A 17,395-nucleotide genomic window follows, 5' to 3' on the forward strand; every position below is an offset into this window, starting at 1 on the left:
AAATATATTATGAAATCTGAATTAAACCAAATTAATGTTTAGTGGTTTGGTGTGAATCAATTAATTCAAATTTTTTCATTTAAAAAATTATGGAATAACATCATTATATTATTGATATAAAATTTAAAAAATGTTAACAACAAATTATTTAACATATTCTTTATTATTCATTATTAAAATTTATTAAAAATTATAAAAGAATGAGAAAAAAAACTTTAATTTAAGAATAAGAAAGAATGAGATGTATTTTCTTTTTTGTAACTTTTAATAAATTTTAATTAATAGTAGAGAGTGTATTAAAAAAATGTATTAAAGAGGTGTGTTTCTAGCATTATTCATAAACCTTTAGTTCATCGAATAAATTTTATATATATATATATATATATATATATATATATATTATTAATAATACTTTAAACTTTTTAATAGGTCATAACTTATTCAAAGTGAGTTATGGGATATGTCCTAACCATCAGCCCGACAAATTCTCTTTTACACTACCCAACTATATAATATAACTTTCAAAGAACATATAACTATATATTTAAATTCTCCTCTATCAAGAATTTACTCAAATATAACTTTTATTTATGTACATAATATTCTTCTAAACCCCTAGAACTACTAAATATTCTTCTGAGGCGCATGGCGACGAAACTGATTAACGATATTAGGCCAATTTTCTTAAGAAAAATTGTGAATACGTTCATGTGAAGTTACTTTTCTCCCTATTACCAATCGAGCCAGGGTAACAAAAAATGTAAGTTGTTTGATACGCCCTTTTAGATCGTTGTGATAACCACGACAATGTATGACATAATGGAAATTAAAACTGCAGAAGTAATGATTTGAAGCGTCTTTTAGAGGGAAAATTTACCCTCATCATTCTAACATGTTAGCTATGACGCCTAATGACTCCATATCAGAAGGAATCTTTGTAATTTCAGCCATTGATCCAAGGGGAACGGAAAATCCAATTTATCTGAATCAAAGATTATTGAAATGATTGCAGCTAATTAATGAAGGACTTGCCGGTCATATCCAAATAAAAAAGAATTTTTATTTACAACAAATTTACCAAACATACAGACATCATAACAAGGCATGGGCTTCTGAAATCGCCATACACAGGTACATCTATGCTAACACATGATTCAGTTTATAGAGAGTTTCATATAAATCCATCAACATCAGAAATATAGTTGCCTGCACTGTGCTGCATCAATATCATAGGGACAATATGGGCACTTGAACACTTTTGTGCTGTTCTTGGACATCTTCAAGATAGACTGCTTACAGAGGACATGGCCACAGGCCATCAACATCGGAGGGTTATCCTCAGTTGCTTGTTCTTTTGTGACAGGACAAACAAAAATGGAATGGTACTGGAACTCACGGTCCAACTCAACAGGCACTGGTAACTGGTTCATAGACTGCCATTCTTGCTTCTTCCCTGCCATGACATTCATAAATTTAAGGAGAGGTGGCAAAACCTGGACCCCTGCTGCTACAGTCACACTCAAAGGACAGTTATATGACTGTCCCAAAAGATTGCAAAACTGCCTTTTAATTTCCTCAGCCAACTTATCCCAGTTAGACGGGGATAGCAATGCGTGATATGGACATCGATCAAGCTTTCCGGTCCATAGAAGACAACCCATAAGCTTCTGGATATCGGCCATGTGACTGGAGGCAAAAGGAGAAAGGTGAGTTCGAGCATAATGAAGAGCTTCATCTCTACTTCCATTTTGGAGAATTTTCACAAATTGCATGGAGTGAAGTTTCAATACAATGTCAGATCCACTTTGAGTGAGTTTTTCATAATTTGTGGCAGCCCAGTTGAGAGCTGGCTCCAGGTTCTGATTCTGCATGGCTTCAAGTATTTGATACATTTCTAAGAATGGAGATTTCATAATGGCAGCAGATTCAGGCTCTCCAACCACACTCATAAAATGGTCCCCTATATCAAAAAGGCCCTGGCGATAAAAATGGTTGGCAATTATTTGGTTTAGCGTATGTACATCAAAGTCAATATTTCTGTAAGCCTTGGATATATCAGGGTTGAAATATTTCTCAAGAAGTTTCCCATACTTGCTGAGTGCTACATTTAGCTCCTTCTGTGAACCTTCCATATGACTAAGTGGAGCTATTTTTAGTAAAGTGGCCTTAAGATCATTGAGAACAGTTTTATAGTCAAGTTCATGGTCAGTGTTATTCACTGACTGCATCATGTCTAAAACACTCACAATTTCCTGTCTGATCTGATCAATCACTTCTTGAGTCTTGGAACTAGATAACTTTTGCTTCTTAGTAACACGGTCAAAAGCATCTTTAATAGAACTCAGCTCCATATTGAGTACTAACAGTATCTACAGTTTGTGATTCCTTAAAGCTAAGATGTGATGCACCTGCAAACGTCCATATGTTAAGACGATTAACAACTATAGATACTACAATTTCTTATGTTTTATTTCTAAGAACTTACATAAAAGAAGACTTTTTGAAAGAGAGACAGAAGGAATATAATGCAAGACAAATAGGAATCCTCCCAAGACAGGCTGTATACAGCAAAGTGAAGGCAGGGGAGCATGCATTTCCAACAAAAGACAACAGATAAGTGACTCACGGATTTGCTAACTTGTTATGAGTTACCCAAAAAACGACAAAAAATAGCTAGGATTTGGACCATGGAACAAATGTTGAAGATAGTCCTATAAATGCAGATGCATTTGTTTTGGTATAAAAAGAATGAACAGATTAGTTGTAAAAAAAAATCTCATTTTATTAAAAATGTAATTCAGTCCAATCCAAATCATTGCTACAGAATCAATAACCAGAATACTTATGGATTAGGATCCTCTTCTTTTGTGCAGAAACATCATGTGGTCATGTGTGTAAAATCTGGACCATTTATTTCAATTAGAAGCTTCAATGGTTTGAAAAAACAACACATTATTTCTTCATTAAATACACTTTTTTATTAATATTTTTTCCAACGTGACTCTCTCGCATTAGTAGTCTTCCACTAACTTCAAGAACAGCCACCACAAATCCTACTTCTCCCTGACCAGAGATGGCAGCTTCACACTTCTTTGATGTGAAGTAGAGGCACAAAATGGTCTAGAAAGTCCCAATCCACAGAAGTCAACAAGATTCAGCAAGTTTCATTGGAATGAGGCAGTTGATGCAGCAATGTTTGGTGAAGGCTACATAGGCCGAACAGCAAGATAGTCGTGTGGAATTCACACTACTGACCGGTGGCTTAACTGAAGAGAGACGCTGGCTAAGAACTGTTCCAACAATGCATGGCGGTGGTTGGATGAGGTGTGCAGTGGTCTAACAATTGATCCAGGGGAGTATGTGTTCCAATGAGTGACGTTATATCAGCAAGAAAGGTTGCTACTGTGGAAGCAAACGGAATGGCTGATGTCTCAACTGAAAGAGCTATTTATTTCTCCTTGTATTTATTTGTAGATGCTAATTTTTCAAATCTTAAGTAAATATTATTCTCAATCAAAACCGTTGTTGATTTGTAATTCTAACTTTAGAATAATGATTATTGGTATGTGGAAACTAGCAAAAAATAGTTAGCATATCATGGGTGAATGTAGTAACTAGTAAGCAATATTTGTGGAGTATTGTTGAAGCAAGAATGGGATTAGTAGGAATGAACTCTTGTGTTCAACCAAAAGATTGACAGCATTGTCAGCAAACTCAAAAAAATAAACAACTTAAGGAGGAGAAAATGGTTGAATGAATATTCCCAGTTTCGTTCCAAAGAAGTTTGAAATTTCAAGTGGACATTGGAAGACCGCATTAGCAAGGTCAAATGGGAAAGTCACAAGACATATTTGAAAAATCAGTTAGTAGAACGGCGTCTTTAACAAAAGTATGGGTATGTTTATTTTTAAACCGTTCATATGCTTTTCACAAAAACAAGTGACTCAGATTTCACAAAACATGACCACATATCTTTATTTGTAAAAGGAGAGGATCCTAATCTGAATACAGTGTATATAATACCCAGGATCACCAAAAGTGTTCATACAAACAATGCCTGGAAAACATAGCCATTAACTAATTAAGAGGTTTTTAAGTGGTATCTAGAATTATTAACCAATAATTATCTTTTTTGCTAGGACACTCTAGGCACATTACATTCCTTTCAACTTGTGTGTGTGAGTGTACACGCTCACACTCGTTTGCAGAGCTTTAAAGTGAGCAGAAAACAAAAACCAATCACACTAATTATATTTATACATTCTTTCTAACTGAGATTGATCTTTTCAATTAAATGAATAATAAAAACTACCATAATACTACTAAAGGGAGTCCAATCACATAGGAGAACATTTAACAAGAATTATAAATTATAATACTCCATCAGCAGAAATTCAGGGGTAGCCAAATAACCAACAATAATTTAAGTATAAAATAAAATTAGAGTCAGAATAATCAAACCAATTACATATTGTTTTGCTTCAGTTATAAGACACTTAAGCCCTTTTAACAAAGGTTTACAGCAAGAATAAATTTTCAAAGATTAAACTACTACAAATTTATTCTCATCATCCAAACAAACAGTTTGGATAGGGGAAGAGGAGAGACGTATACTTGTATGTTAGAATTTTATGCAAGCATATCGATATAACTCTATCTAGAAAACAAAAAATTTCCAAAGTCTGCATCATAGACGCACAAAAACTTATGCTGTCTCATGTGTGCCGTCAACCAAATGGTACAAGAGAAAACAACAAAAAAAACTATTTAACCTATGGGCCTTAAAGTATAGGTTCTTCCTAAATTGAAGGGAACCAATTGCATATCCATAAGAAGCTGAATCAAGAAATAACCACTATGTGTATCAATCCTATTAGGCTTCTAACAATTTAGCGTCGGATTTGGATCCTTTCCCATCAGAGAACCATCCTGTTAAAGAGAGATACGTACCAAGCTCTCTACAGTTCATAATAATTCCCTAATTTGGAAACTAGGTTCAAGTTCAACGCAGAAAAAATAATATCATTATTTTCAATTTAAACTCAAAATTCCCAACTTAATTTTAAACACTGTAACAGCAACTTCATCAAACCATTAGTATATGCGACAAACGAAAAAAAGAAAGATAGAATACAAAATAAAAAATTTCAAGAAGAGTAATAATAGATCGTGCTATCGGATACAATAATTTGAAAAAAGGTTAGAACTTGCGATAATAAATTCCAGAAAGCTAATGGCTAACCCAAGCTATACCGAATTATGAAGCGAGCATTGTTGAGCTATAACACCAAGTATTTATGAAGAAAGAAAAGTGAATCTGAGAGAAGAGAAGGGTCAAGTTTTCATTAATCTAATTGAAGAGAGAGAGAGAGAGAGAGAGAGAAGGTTACTGAAAATGGAGGGAACAGATCTGGGTGATTGAATAGGGCAAAGGGCAAAGAAGGAACAGACAGAGAGAGAGAGGGAGGTTGTGTTGAGTGTGTGCGAGGGAAGGGAAGTGGGAAGAGAGAAGAAGGCCTACGTGTCGTTCATCCAGCAATTTACTATCTATTCTTCTCTGTTAGCCCACTCTACCTTGCAAGCCCAATTTCATAGATGACCCACATTCAATTGTTTTTAGGGTAGAGGGTTACCGTGGATTCAAAGAAAGAACCCTTACCCTCGTGCATCGACTAATATTGGGTTTGGATATGGTACTGTCATAAAAGGTGAGCGTAGTTGGTGAACTAAAATATGGACAAAATGTGATTATTTTTAATCAAAATTAAAATTATATATTTGTTGTAATGTTAATATAAATTTTTTGTTAAAATAAAATTTTAATTTTAATTGATATGCAATGTAACACTCTCATTTTTATTCTTTTATTATTGGGTAAAATAGAAGTTGTGGTACAGAACTTCTCGCTCAAGCGAGACATATTTTTTATACTGGGCGTTCTAGAGTATTCTCGTTCAAGCGAAATAAGTTTTGCTCAAGTAAAAAAAGATAGAGTTGTCTCAATTGTCCTCTCGCTCAGGCTGGAAATAACTCACCCAAGCAAGATCAGACTCGCTCAGGCGAGACATCACAGAAAAATCTAGAACTCTCTGGATTCGTCCTCGTTCAGGCGAGAATACCTCTCGCACCCCTAATTTAAAACCTTATTAGTTATTTATAGGTTTTGATTACGATAAATTAAATGATCAAAATTCGAGTTTCAATTATATTAAAAAGTCAAAATACAATTATTAAATAATAAGGGTCCAAATGCAACCCCACATCAAGATTTAGCAAATCTGTCTCAACTTCAAAAAATCATAAAAAAAAATCAAAAATTACTCCAAAGCCAGTAATCCATATATATATCTTGAAGCTCTAGATTTGTAGAATCAATGCAACTAGAATCAAGGTAAAAAGATATTTGTAGAAAAATTTATAATAAAAGAATAGTCAGAGGTCAGAATTATTAAAATATGAAATTAAAGCTTTATTTGTAACAAGTCTAATTTATTCAAATAACTAGAAAAGGGTAAAAATTCTAAAAATAAAGCATATGAAAAGAGTTTAGAAATGAAAATAAAACATTAAATACAAACATAAAATATATATGTTACGTCAAATTCCCTCACACTTAAACTTTGCCCTCCGGGACAAATCACAAAATCAAACCATGGGAAACCAAAAAAACAAACTAAGCTATGTACAAGGCCAATTGAGTTCAAATATCATGGTTACAATGGAAGTCAATCCTCAGACTTCAAATTTACAAATGAACTTATTAAATCAAGTAAATGAACTATAAGAGATAAAATCCTCACATGACATACTCTCAATCATTCAAATGTATAAGGTAAAGTGTCTCACTCAAATGCACAACATGAAGCATGATCAACCATAAGCTTTCCCATTGCCTACTTCTCCACTAACATACATACAAAAATCAAGAGGACTTTACTAGGTTATAAAAAGGGTAGGGTGAAGGTGAAAAATTTACAAAGGTAATCAAGCTAAAACCAAAGAGAATATCAGAACAATGAGGAATGAATACAAAGAAAATAAGCATGAAAGTAAATATACTAAACAAATAAATGTTGTAATACAATTCTAAAACAATCCTTTTTTACTTTTGCTAGCCACCCAATGCTCCTTTTCTTCTTTATTGCTTGCTTCTTCTTTTTCTCTTTTTCTCTTTTTTTTTTTACTTTCCTCCTTTTTTTTATTTGTTGATTTTTTCTCTTGCATTTTCTAAGGGAATCTCCCCCATACTTATTTATATGTGCCAAAAGTGATTGTTCCAGAGAAGCCTCTAGAAAAGTAAGCTACATGTTATCACTTTTGTTCACAAAAGTGATTGTTCCAGAGAGCCCTCTAGCAAAACAAGCTGTGCATGATCACGTGTAGATCACGAACTTCTACGTTGCTATTGTTATGAAAAATAGTGATCAAGCCAGAAAGGTAGGAAATTCTATAAATAAGAGATCAACTTAGAAACTTGTATTTTTTTTTCTCATTTTTCATTTTCACACCTTAGGAGAGTTAGAGAGGGAGATTGAGGATGACTTCCAAGCTTTGGACCTTGAGGAATCAGCTGGGGATTGGATTTATGAATAAATTCTGCAACTCTTCTTCTTCTACTCTTTCTCTCTCTTTTTCTTCTATGAACATGTTATGATTTCTTTTTGTTATGAATTGATGGATCCGATTTTGATATTGTAAATTAATTGTGGATCTGGATTTTTAGATCTTGATTGTATTGAACGTTTAATTCTTTCCTTAATGCAATTCTTGAATTAGTTATTCAATTGAATTGAACCTAGAGGATTTTCATCAATGGAAGTTAAGTTAATTTCTCATATCTCAATTGAATGTCAAGGTTATGGATATCTAAGGGATAAGAATTCATGATCTTGTGATCTCTTAATTTCGAATGCCTAATGCAATGTTTGATTGATTTACACCTAAGGAATTAGGGTAGTTAATTGAATATTAGGATCAATGAGTTAAGGAATTGAACTTTGATTAATCTAGTGAAATTGATCATCAATTAATTAAGGAACTTAGAGTTCAAATCTACTTCCATTTTGTAGATGATGAAGAGGTGAAATCAGTCCTAACTTCATTCACATATCATCTCATTTCTAAATTCATCATTCTATTTTGTTGTTATTTTCTGATTTCTACAGATTATTGCTTTTGTTCTTAAAAGATTCAAAACACTCCAAATTTTGTTTAGTTCAACTAGTTATTGATTTGTGAAGTGGTAATTGATAGAATTAACCCCTAAGGAAGATACTTGGGACTCAAACTGAATTCCAAATTTTATTACTTGCTACAACTATCTAGTACACTTGTTAGTTAGTGTTCTCTTAACTTTGTGACAGTTCCCAACCAGTGCGGCCTTGCTTAAATGTGGCACGACCGTGTTTTAGTCGTCTGCTCCCTTATTTATGACTAGGCGTTTTATTCCTATAAGAACTTAAAATTAATTAAATAAGAAAGAAATAAAAAATAAATAAATAAATAAAACATAACACATGGTGCCTCCTGGAAGCGCTTGTTTAACGTCGCAAGCTTAACGTCCTGCTTGAGCGAATTGAGTGTTATCGTGTGACCAAGGGAGGTCACATTCTCTATGTACAGTTTTGCTCTTAGCCTGTTGATATAGAAGGGTTCTTTTCTATGCTTGCAAACTTCTAGTACTCCATATGGAAGAACCTTGATAATATTGTAGGGGCCATACCATTTGGATTTTAGTTTTCCAAGAAACAATCGCAACTGAGAGTTATAGATCAGAATCTTGTTGCCTGCTTGAAAACTCATATGATAAATATGTTTATCATGCCACCTCTTAGTGCGCTCTTTGTATAACTTGGCATTTTCAAATGCCTCAAAACGCAATTCCTCCAATTCATTAAGCTGCAACAATCTCTTTTCACCTGTGACCTACGAATAAATTTGGGTGGCTTCATTAAGCTTCCTGTAATTGATACACATTCTCCACCTGGTTACCTTTTTGATGGCAGTGAGTTCCTATTGCTCATTCTGCATGACTGTGGTCCCTCCTTTCTTTGGTACAACTTGTACAGGACTCACCCAAGGGCTCAAAGATTAGGAATATGATATCAGCATCTAACAACTTAATTACCTTCTTTTTCACTACTTCTTTTAGATTGGGATTTAATCGCCTTTGGAGTTATACTTTTGGTTTGAATTCTTCCTCCAGGTGAATTCTATAAGTGCATATGGAAGGGCTAATGCCCTTAATATCATTAATGCTCCACCCGAAAGCCTCCTTGTTCTCCCTTACCACTCTCAAAAGTTTCTCCTCCATGCTACCTGTCAGATTGGTAGAAATAATCACAGGTAAGTGAGATGGAGGGCATAAATAGGCATACTTAAGATTTGAGGGAAGGGGTTTGAGTTCTAGTTCAGGAGGTTCTTTGGCTGATGGCTTGATTCTTTTCCAGGAATTCTCTCCTAGATCTTCAAACATCCTTCGCCCAAACCATCTTCCTGGCACTCCACTATTCAATGCTAAGATCGCATCCATTATTTCTTCAGTTTCGTGAAGATCCCTCCTTTCCAATGTAAGTATCCTTTCCAATGCATCTTTTATTAATTCATCTTGTACCTGTAACACATTCAAGGACCGAGAGGTAGCCTCTGCAGCTATTACAAAATTACATGAATCAAGAGCGGAGGGATGTTTGGGTGAATTAAAAACTTTAAATACTACTTCCTCATCATTTAATCTTAATGTAAGCTTCCCTTGATGAACGTCTATTATTGTTCTTCCTGTAGCTAGGAAAGGCCTCCCTAGTATGATGGGTACTTCATCATCCTCTTCCATGTCAAGGACAATGAAATCTATAGGAAATATGAACTTATCTACCTTGATCAGGACATCCTCCACTATGCCCCTAAGATATGTTATCGAACGATCAGCAAGCTGCAAAGATATTGAAGTTGGTTTGGGTTCTTGCATACCTAACCTTTTAAACACAGAAAATGGCATTAAATTAATGCTAGTGCATAAATCACAGAGTATTTTATCAAAATAATAGTTGACTATAGTGCATGGAATCGTAAAACTCCCTGGATCCTTAAGCTTAAGAGGCAGCTTCTTTAGTAGAATTGCTAAGCATTCCTCATTCAGTCTGACCGTCTCTAATTCTTCCAATTTCTTTTTATTGCTTAGCATATCCTTGAGGAACTTAGCATATTTAGGCATCTGTGAGATGGCTTCAATAAAAGGAATATTGATGTGGAGCTTTTTGAGGATCTAGAGAAACTTATTGAATTGTGGATCTCTCTGGTTACCCTTCAATCATTGCGGAAATGGAACTTTCGGCTTCGGCACAGCTGATGCATCTTTCCTCATTTCCTTTTTCGCATCTGGGTGATAAGCATAACCTTGCTCATCATTGAGCACGGCCTTGCTTTTGTTGAGCACGGTCGTGCCTTCATTGTCTGCAAGGGTGTGCTGCTCTATGCACGACCGTGTTGTATCAAAAAGCATGGGCGTGCAGGGTGATGCAAGGGTGTACTTATTAGGAAGCACGGGCGTGCATGACTTGTGTGTTTGCATTCCAATGAGGCTCTTCCCACTTCTCAGGGTAATAGCCTTTGCTTGTTCCCTAGGATTTGGTTCTGGTTGGGATGGTAGTGTTCCCAATGCTCTCTGACTACGGAGACTCGTGATTTACTCCAATTGAGACTCAAGCTTTGAAGACTGAGGGTGATGCAAGGGTGTACTTATTAGGAAGCACGGGACTTGTGTGTTTGCATTCCAATGAGGCTCTTCCCACTTCTCAGGGTAATAGCCTTTGCTTGTTCCCTAGGATTCGGTTCTGGTTGGGATGGTAGTGTTCTCAATGCTCTCTGACTAAGGAGACCTGTGATTTACTCCAACTAAGACTCAAGCTTTGAAGACTGAGTCCTCATCTTATATTTGATTCTTGAAAACCTCTTATCTTTCCTCTCTATCTGTTGTTCCATCTGGGCCTCAAGTTTGCTATTCTTTTGTCAGAATTATGCATGTATTGCATCATTTGTTCTTGAAAATTAGATTGAAATCTAGAAGCTTCTTTTCTCTCTACCTTCTCCCTTTGACTTTGCACATGGGGGGTGATATGGTGCATTCTGATTTCCTTGGCGGTTTTCCCAAGGGGTTGTATTGCTATAGTGCCATCCTGGATTATATTTATTACCCATGAAGTTCACCTCCTCTTGATCAAACTCTATATTATGTGCTGACTTTGTGTGTGATCTTGTGCTTTCATTAAGCACTTTAGTTGCTTTGTGAGGGCTGCCATCTGACTTATCAGAGGGTTGCTGCTTTCTGCTTGATAAACTGGTGTAGCTTCCTTTCTTGTAAGGTTATACGAGTTAGCTGCGTGCCACTGAAAGCTGGCAGATGCCATTTCATCTATCAATTTGAAAATGCGTCATCTGGATCTTTCCTTATTAGAGATCCTCCTGCTGCTGCATCAATCATGGCCCTATTATGGATGGATAGGTCACTGTAAAAGATTTGCACCTGCCTCCATGTTGGAAAATCATGATGCAGGCATCTTCTCAACAGTTCCCTGAATCGCTCCTACGCCTCAACTAAGGATTCTACTTCATATTGTTGGGAGCAACATATCTCTGTTATAAGCTTAGAGGACCTTAATGGGGAAAGTACTTTCCCAAGAATTGTTGAGTGAGATCCTCCTAAGTTGTGATAGAATTGGCTGGGAGTGAGAAAAACCATGCATTCACCTTTTCAAATACTGAGAAGGGGAAAAGGTGGAGTTGAATAACATCGTTAGAGACTCCATTGTACTTGATGGTGTTCGTCAATCGGAGGAACTTTGTCAGATGTAGATTGGGATCTTTGTTCGGCATGCCCCCAAAGTGTATGGAGTTCTGGACCATGGTTATGAGTGCTGGTTTAAGTTCAAAGTTGTTGGCCACCATACTAGGGGTCGCAATGCTTCCAAGGGTGCCTCTAACAGTAGGTTGTTCGAAGGGCAAGTGTACCCATCGAAAAGTAATAAAGGGTTTTTAAATTAAGTTCCTGAAATATCGTACCACAAGGATTGTTTTTCAATTACTAAGAATTTCCTAATTTAATTGTTTAAGCTTCAAAGATACGAGATTAATTAAAAACAAGAATTTATAAAATCAATTATAAAACTAAGAGTAAGGAATACAATGCACGTCTTGGTTAAACTTATCGGAGAGGAGCCTAGGGCATATGAGTTTTCTCATTCAATCCTTTATGTTATTTTTCTATTTAACTCTAAATTCGATTTCCTTGTGATTACCAATCATTCATACGAATACTATTAATACCCAATGGTCACGCAATATTAATATTCTTTTCTCTAAATCAACATCCCCAATGGTCATACAAGACATTAATTTAAGAAAGCTTTAAGAACCTACGAACTTATTAATTTAATAACGATTAGAAGAGAAAGATTGGTTTGGTCCACTTAATCCTTTGTCTCGTTTTACTCTATAGATCTATTAATTAACCGAGGTACGGTCGCCTAACGATATAATTAATTAGGATTAAGAGAGAAGTGCAATAGGATAAAATCTAATTACAAAACAGAAATTAAATTTAGATTCAAACATCAAAATCTCATAAATTCATGAACAATAGTTCCCATAGCCCTAGCTATGGACTTAGTTACTTATGCTAAAGAAAAGAATTAAAACAATCATAAACAAAGTCATAATAAAAAGAAATAGCAAACTAGAGTATGAGATGTGTTCCCGGTCTTCAAGTACGATCGCGTGTAGCTCCAAGTCTTTCCAAGCATGTGCCAAGGATCCCGTGCAAGAGAGACAAGATGAGAGATGTATCCAAAAGCCAAAGTCAAGATGTCAAAATGGTCCCCTTATGATGCCTGAGATCTTCACTTTTATAGGATTTGAAAACCCTAAAATATCTTCATAATTGGGCTTCCCGCAGATGAGTACGGCTGTGCAAGGCCTTAAGCACAACCGGCATGGGGTCGAAGCACTCCCGTGCTTATTGAATGGGTTTGGGCGTGCTAACTGCTGCGAAGCTCTAATCTTCCATCAATTTGGGCTCAGAATGCACCCAAAATCTACTTGCGGCCTCTTTATACCAAACTGCACAATTAATATATAAATTAGTGTAAAACTCAAATAAAATAAATGTCAAATATGAATATATAGGCTGTAAAAGAGGGTCTAATTACATAATTATCATAAGTGTCATGTAATCTTGGATTGATCTTCTTCCCTCTGCCATTCTTTGCTCTCTCACTTCCTTTCTTTGTCTATGAATTGTTTTTTCAATCTTTGGATCTAATAAACAAGTTGTAGAACACTTAGAATGAGTGAGCATACACTAGAAGGAATTATGAAATAAAGTAAAAAAATTAAAATAAAATAAAAATAAAAATTATGAAATAAACAAAATTTAACAATAAAAAAAAATAGAATTAAAATAAAGTAAAACACAAATTACTCAAATTAATTAAATTTCAGATTTTCTTAATATTGAGAAAGCAATCTCCAGCAACAACGTCAAAAACTTGTTTAGAGAACAAGTGTACCCATCAAGAAGTAATAAAGGATTCTTAAATTAAGTTCCCGAAATATCGTCCCACAAGGATTGATTTTTAATTACTAAGAATTTTCTAATTCAATTGTTCAAGCTTCAAAGATATGAGATTAATTAAAACAAGAATTTATAAAATCAACTATAAAAGTAAGAGTAAAGAATACAATGCACGTCTTGGTTAAACTTATCGGAGAGGAACCTAGGGCATATAAATTTTTTCATTCAATCCTTTATGTTATTCTTCTGTTTAACTCTATGATTTCCTTGTGGTTACTAATCATTCATACAAATACTATTAATAGCCAATGGTCATGCAATATTAATATTCTTTTCTCTAAATTAACATCCCCAATAATCATGTAAGACATCAATTTAAAAAAGCTTAAAGAACCTATAAACTTGTTAATTTAATAACGATTAGAAGAGAAAGATTGGTTTGGTCCACCTAATTCTTTGTCTCGTTTTATTCTATAGATCTATTAATTAATCGAAGTACGGTCGTCTGACGATATAATAAATTAAAATTAAGAGAGAAGCGCAATAGGATAAAATCTAATCACGAAATGGAAATCAAATTTAATTTCAAACGTCAAAACCCCATAAATTCATGATCAATAGTTTCGATAGCCCTAACTATGGACTTAGTTACTCATGCTAAAGAAAAGAACTAAAACAATCATAAATAAAGTCATAATTAAAAGAAATAGCAAACTAGAATGAGATGAGTTTTCAGTCTTCAAGTACGGTCGCTCGAAGCTTCAAGTCCCACCAAGAGTATACCAAGGATTCGTGCAAGGGAGACAAATGATAGATATCTTGAAGAAATAAGGTTGTATGTAAAATGGTGTCAAAAGAATGTGTCTGATGATGCCTCTGCCCCTCCTTTTTATAGAGTTGAGACTCTTTTAAAACTCTTAAGTTTGGGTTTCCCGCAAACGAGCACGACAGTGCAAGGTAATAGCAAGGTCGTGCATTACCTCAAAGCACCTCGTGCTTCTTGGGCATTCTTACTGCTGCGAGACTCTAATCTTCATCAATTTAGGTCCAAAAATGCACCAAAAATTCACTTCTGACTCCTTTCTACCAAACTGCGTAATCAATATATAAATTTGTGTAAAATCTAAATGAAATAAAGGTTAGATATGAATATATGGCTGTAAAATAGGGCCTAATTACATACTTATCAGCTTCAAAGTCATATTTAAAGATAAGTGGTGTTTGATCAAAGACTCAAAAAGCAAAAATGTATTCAGAGTGAAAATGAGATCTAATAGCTATGCTCTAAATTTGATAGAGGAGGAGCAAATAGCTTTTTCAAGAACAACCACCAATGCTGATCTATGACATAAAAGACTTAGACATTTTCATCTTGCAGGACTGCAGAAACATGCCTTGGTGAAAGGTGTCTCGATGCTTGAAGACAGGCAGATTTTGTGGCTTGTCAATTTGGTAAGCTAGTAAGAAAATCATTTCCTCAAACCACTTGGAGAGCAACTCAAAGACTACAACTAGTTCATATAGATGTTGGGAGACCTTAGAGAGTATTGTCTTTAAATGCATTTGTGGAAAATCAAAGTGGTTGCAAGTTACAAATAAAAAGTTCTGACAATGAAAAATAATATACAAATGACATTTTTGATAAATTTTGTGAAGAAACTGGCATTGAGCACCAACTTACAATGCAATACACCCCACGACAAAATGGTGTAAGTGAAAGAAAAAATAGAAGCATCAAGGAGATGACGAGGTGTATGTTACATGAGAAAGATTTGCCAAAGAAGCTGTGGGCAGAGGCGGCAAACACTATTGTATTTTTGCTGAATAGGCTACCAACTAGAGTTGATGAAAAACATTATAGAAATTTGATTAGTTGCTTACTATATCTTACTGCAACTAGACTTGACATTTTGTTTGTAGTAAGTTTACTTTCAAGGTTCATGCATTGTTCTAGTAAAATACATTTTCAAGCTACCAAACGAGTTATTAGATATATTAAAGGCACTTTAGATTATGATGTGATGTACTCTCATTCTCATAATTTTAAGCTTCATGGATATTCTGATAGTGACCAGGCAGGTTGTGTTGATGACATGAGAAGCATCTTTGGTTATTGTTTTTTCTTTTGGATGCAGAGTTGTTTCTTGGTGTTCTAAAAAGGAAGATGTTATAGGTTAGTCAACTACTGAAGCGAAGTATGTAGTTGTTGTTGCTGCTATGAATTAGGCTTTTTGGATCAGGAAAATTATGATAGATTTGCATATGGAATAAGAAGAAAGCACACAGATTTTTGTGAACAATCAGGCTGCAATATCAATCGTCAATAATCCGAGAATCAAAGTGCTAACATTTTGACTAAAGTACTTCCAACAGCCAAATTTGAATACTTGAGACAAAAACTTGGAGTTTGCAGATCCAAAGTCAAGGAGAAGTGTTGATGATATGACTGTTGGAACTGCAGATCCGATTTTTATGCTATTTGAAATAAAAGTCATGTTGACTATTTGTTAAGTTTGTTTCTTTCCTTTCTTTTAGGAATAATTTGTTCGTAGTTTTTATCTACCAATTTTGTTTTAGATTTGTTTTATATATAGTTGCACTCCATATAATTAAAATACAATTTCCAAAGTTAAGTTTCTCTTTTTTTGACTCCTTTCAACCTTTACATCAATGCAAATAAAAATAACAATTTTTCTAACATTTTAACCTCAAAGACTATATGATGGCTTATCTCCAAAGTTGTTGCTATCATTCATACCCACAAACATACTCACTTCTTTTGTCCAATGTTCTTATATTCAAAAATTTATTTCAACCTTTTAAAACCAATCTAAATCATCATTAAATTATGTATGATCCATAATTTTACATTAAACTATTCAATTAATCTATCATTTATAATTTATTAAATTGTGACAATTATATATTTAATTTTTTAATATATAAATAATTTTAAAACAATATTTTAGTTGAATTTCTAAAAGATTATTTATTTAAATGGTAATTTTAAATTTTTTAAATATGAGTTCAATCTACACTTTTTTAATTAAATATATTCAAAAAAATTTAAACTTTTAGTTGTTTTATTTGAGATATTATTTTATATGTATTTTATTAAAAGTTGATATTAACTTTAGAGACGTATATATAATTTTAGTTAAAAAAAATATCAAAAAATATTTAAGGTACATTCTCAAAGAATTTTTTAAATAATCTCTCAAAAATATCAAACATAACAAAATAATTTTTACCTTATTCTTAAATATTATTTTTTTAAACAATTTTTATAACTACATTAATCTTATTTTTTAAACAATTTTTATAATTTTTACCTTATTCTTCTTCTTCTTTCTCTTTTTTTACATTTGTTACATGTTTATTATATTTATCTGTATTACTATTCTGCACTTTCTATGTTTATGTTAATTCTATAATAAATTGTTTAATAATTTTTTTGAATTCTTAGATGTTGGACAAAATATTGAGGGTACAAGAAAAACAAAAAAGACAAAACTAGTGTTAAATGCAACAGAGTAATAAAAACGTAGTAAAAAGTATATTTTTGAGGCGATTATTCAATAAAAATTGTTATAATCAATTACGTTTTACTAAATAAATTTTTTTTAACCTTGTAACATTTTAGTGAAAGATGAGGACTACGTGAGACTTATCATGTGAGCTTAGAAGAATTTTTTGCAATATAACGTTTGTATACTTTTATCTAATTTATGAGAAAGATAGTTCATAACAATATTAAATTTTAATAATAAATTAAATATAAAAAATAAATTTACTGTATCATAATTTTTAAAAAAGAAATATTTAGTT

At 33.6% G+C, this 17,395-nt stretch overlaps 1 protein-coding gene and 1 non-coding gene across 3 annotated transcripts; one reads left to right on the plus strand and one right to left on the minus strand.

Moving 5' to 3' along the window:
* Positions 1–965: 965 nt before the first annotated feature.
* On the minus strand, positions 966–5,519 carry LOC113857928 (protein RMD5 homolog). 2 transcript variants are annotated; one of them, XM_027490245.1, is made up of 2 exons: positions 5,254–5,519; positions 966–2,408 (listed from the first exon to the last, which is right to left on the minus strand). In XM_027490245.1, the coding sequence occupies exon 2, from the start codon at positions 2,349–2,351 to the stop codon at positions 1,191–1,193; it is 1,161 nt and encodes a 386-aa protein (XP_027346046.1). In that variant the 5' UTR covers positions 2,352–2,408; positions 5,254–5,519; the 3' UTR covers positions 966–1,190. The 2 variants fall into 2 exon arrangements, with proteins under 2 accessions (XP_027346046.1, XP_027346045.1); XM_027490244.1 differs by having other exon boundaries at positions 5,391–5,446.
* A 6,018-nt stretch (positions 5,520–11,537) lies between these two features.
* Positions 11,538–11,644, plus strand: LOC113860288. The gene has a single exon (XR_003503742.1). It is a non-coding gene; the product is annotated as a small nucleolar RNA R71 (small nucleolar RNA).
* The last annotated feature ends 5,751 nt before the right edge of the window (positions 11,645–17,395 follow it).

This window comes from Abrus precatorius, unplaced genomic scaffold (assembly GCF_003935025.1).
Source record: "Abrus precatorius isolate BTA unplaced genomic scaffold, Abrus_2018 Scaffold2, whole genome shotgun sequence".
Lineage (NCBI taxonomy): Eukaryota > Viridiplantae > Streptophyta > Magnoliopsida > Fabales > Fabaceae > Abrus > Abrus precatorius.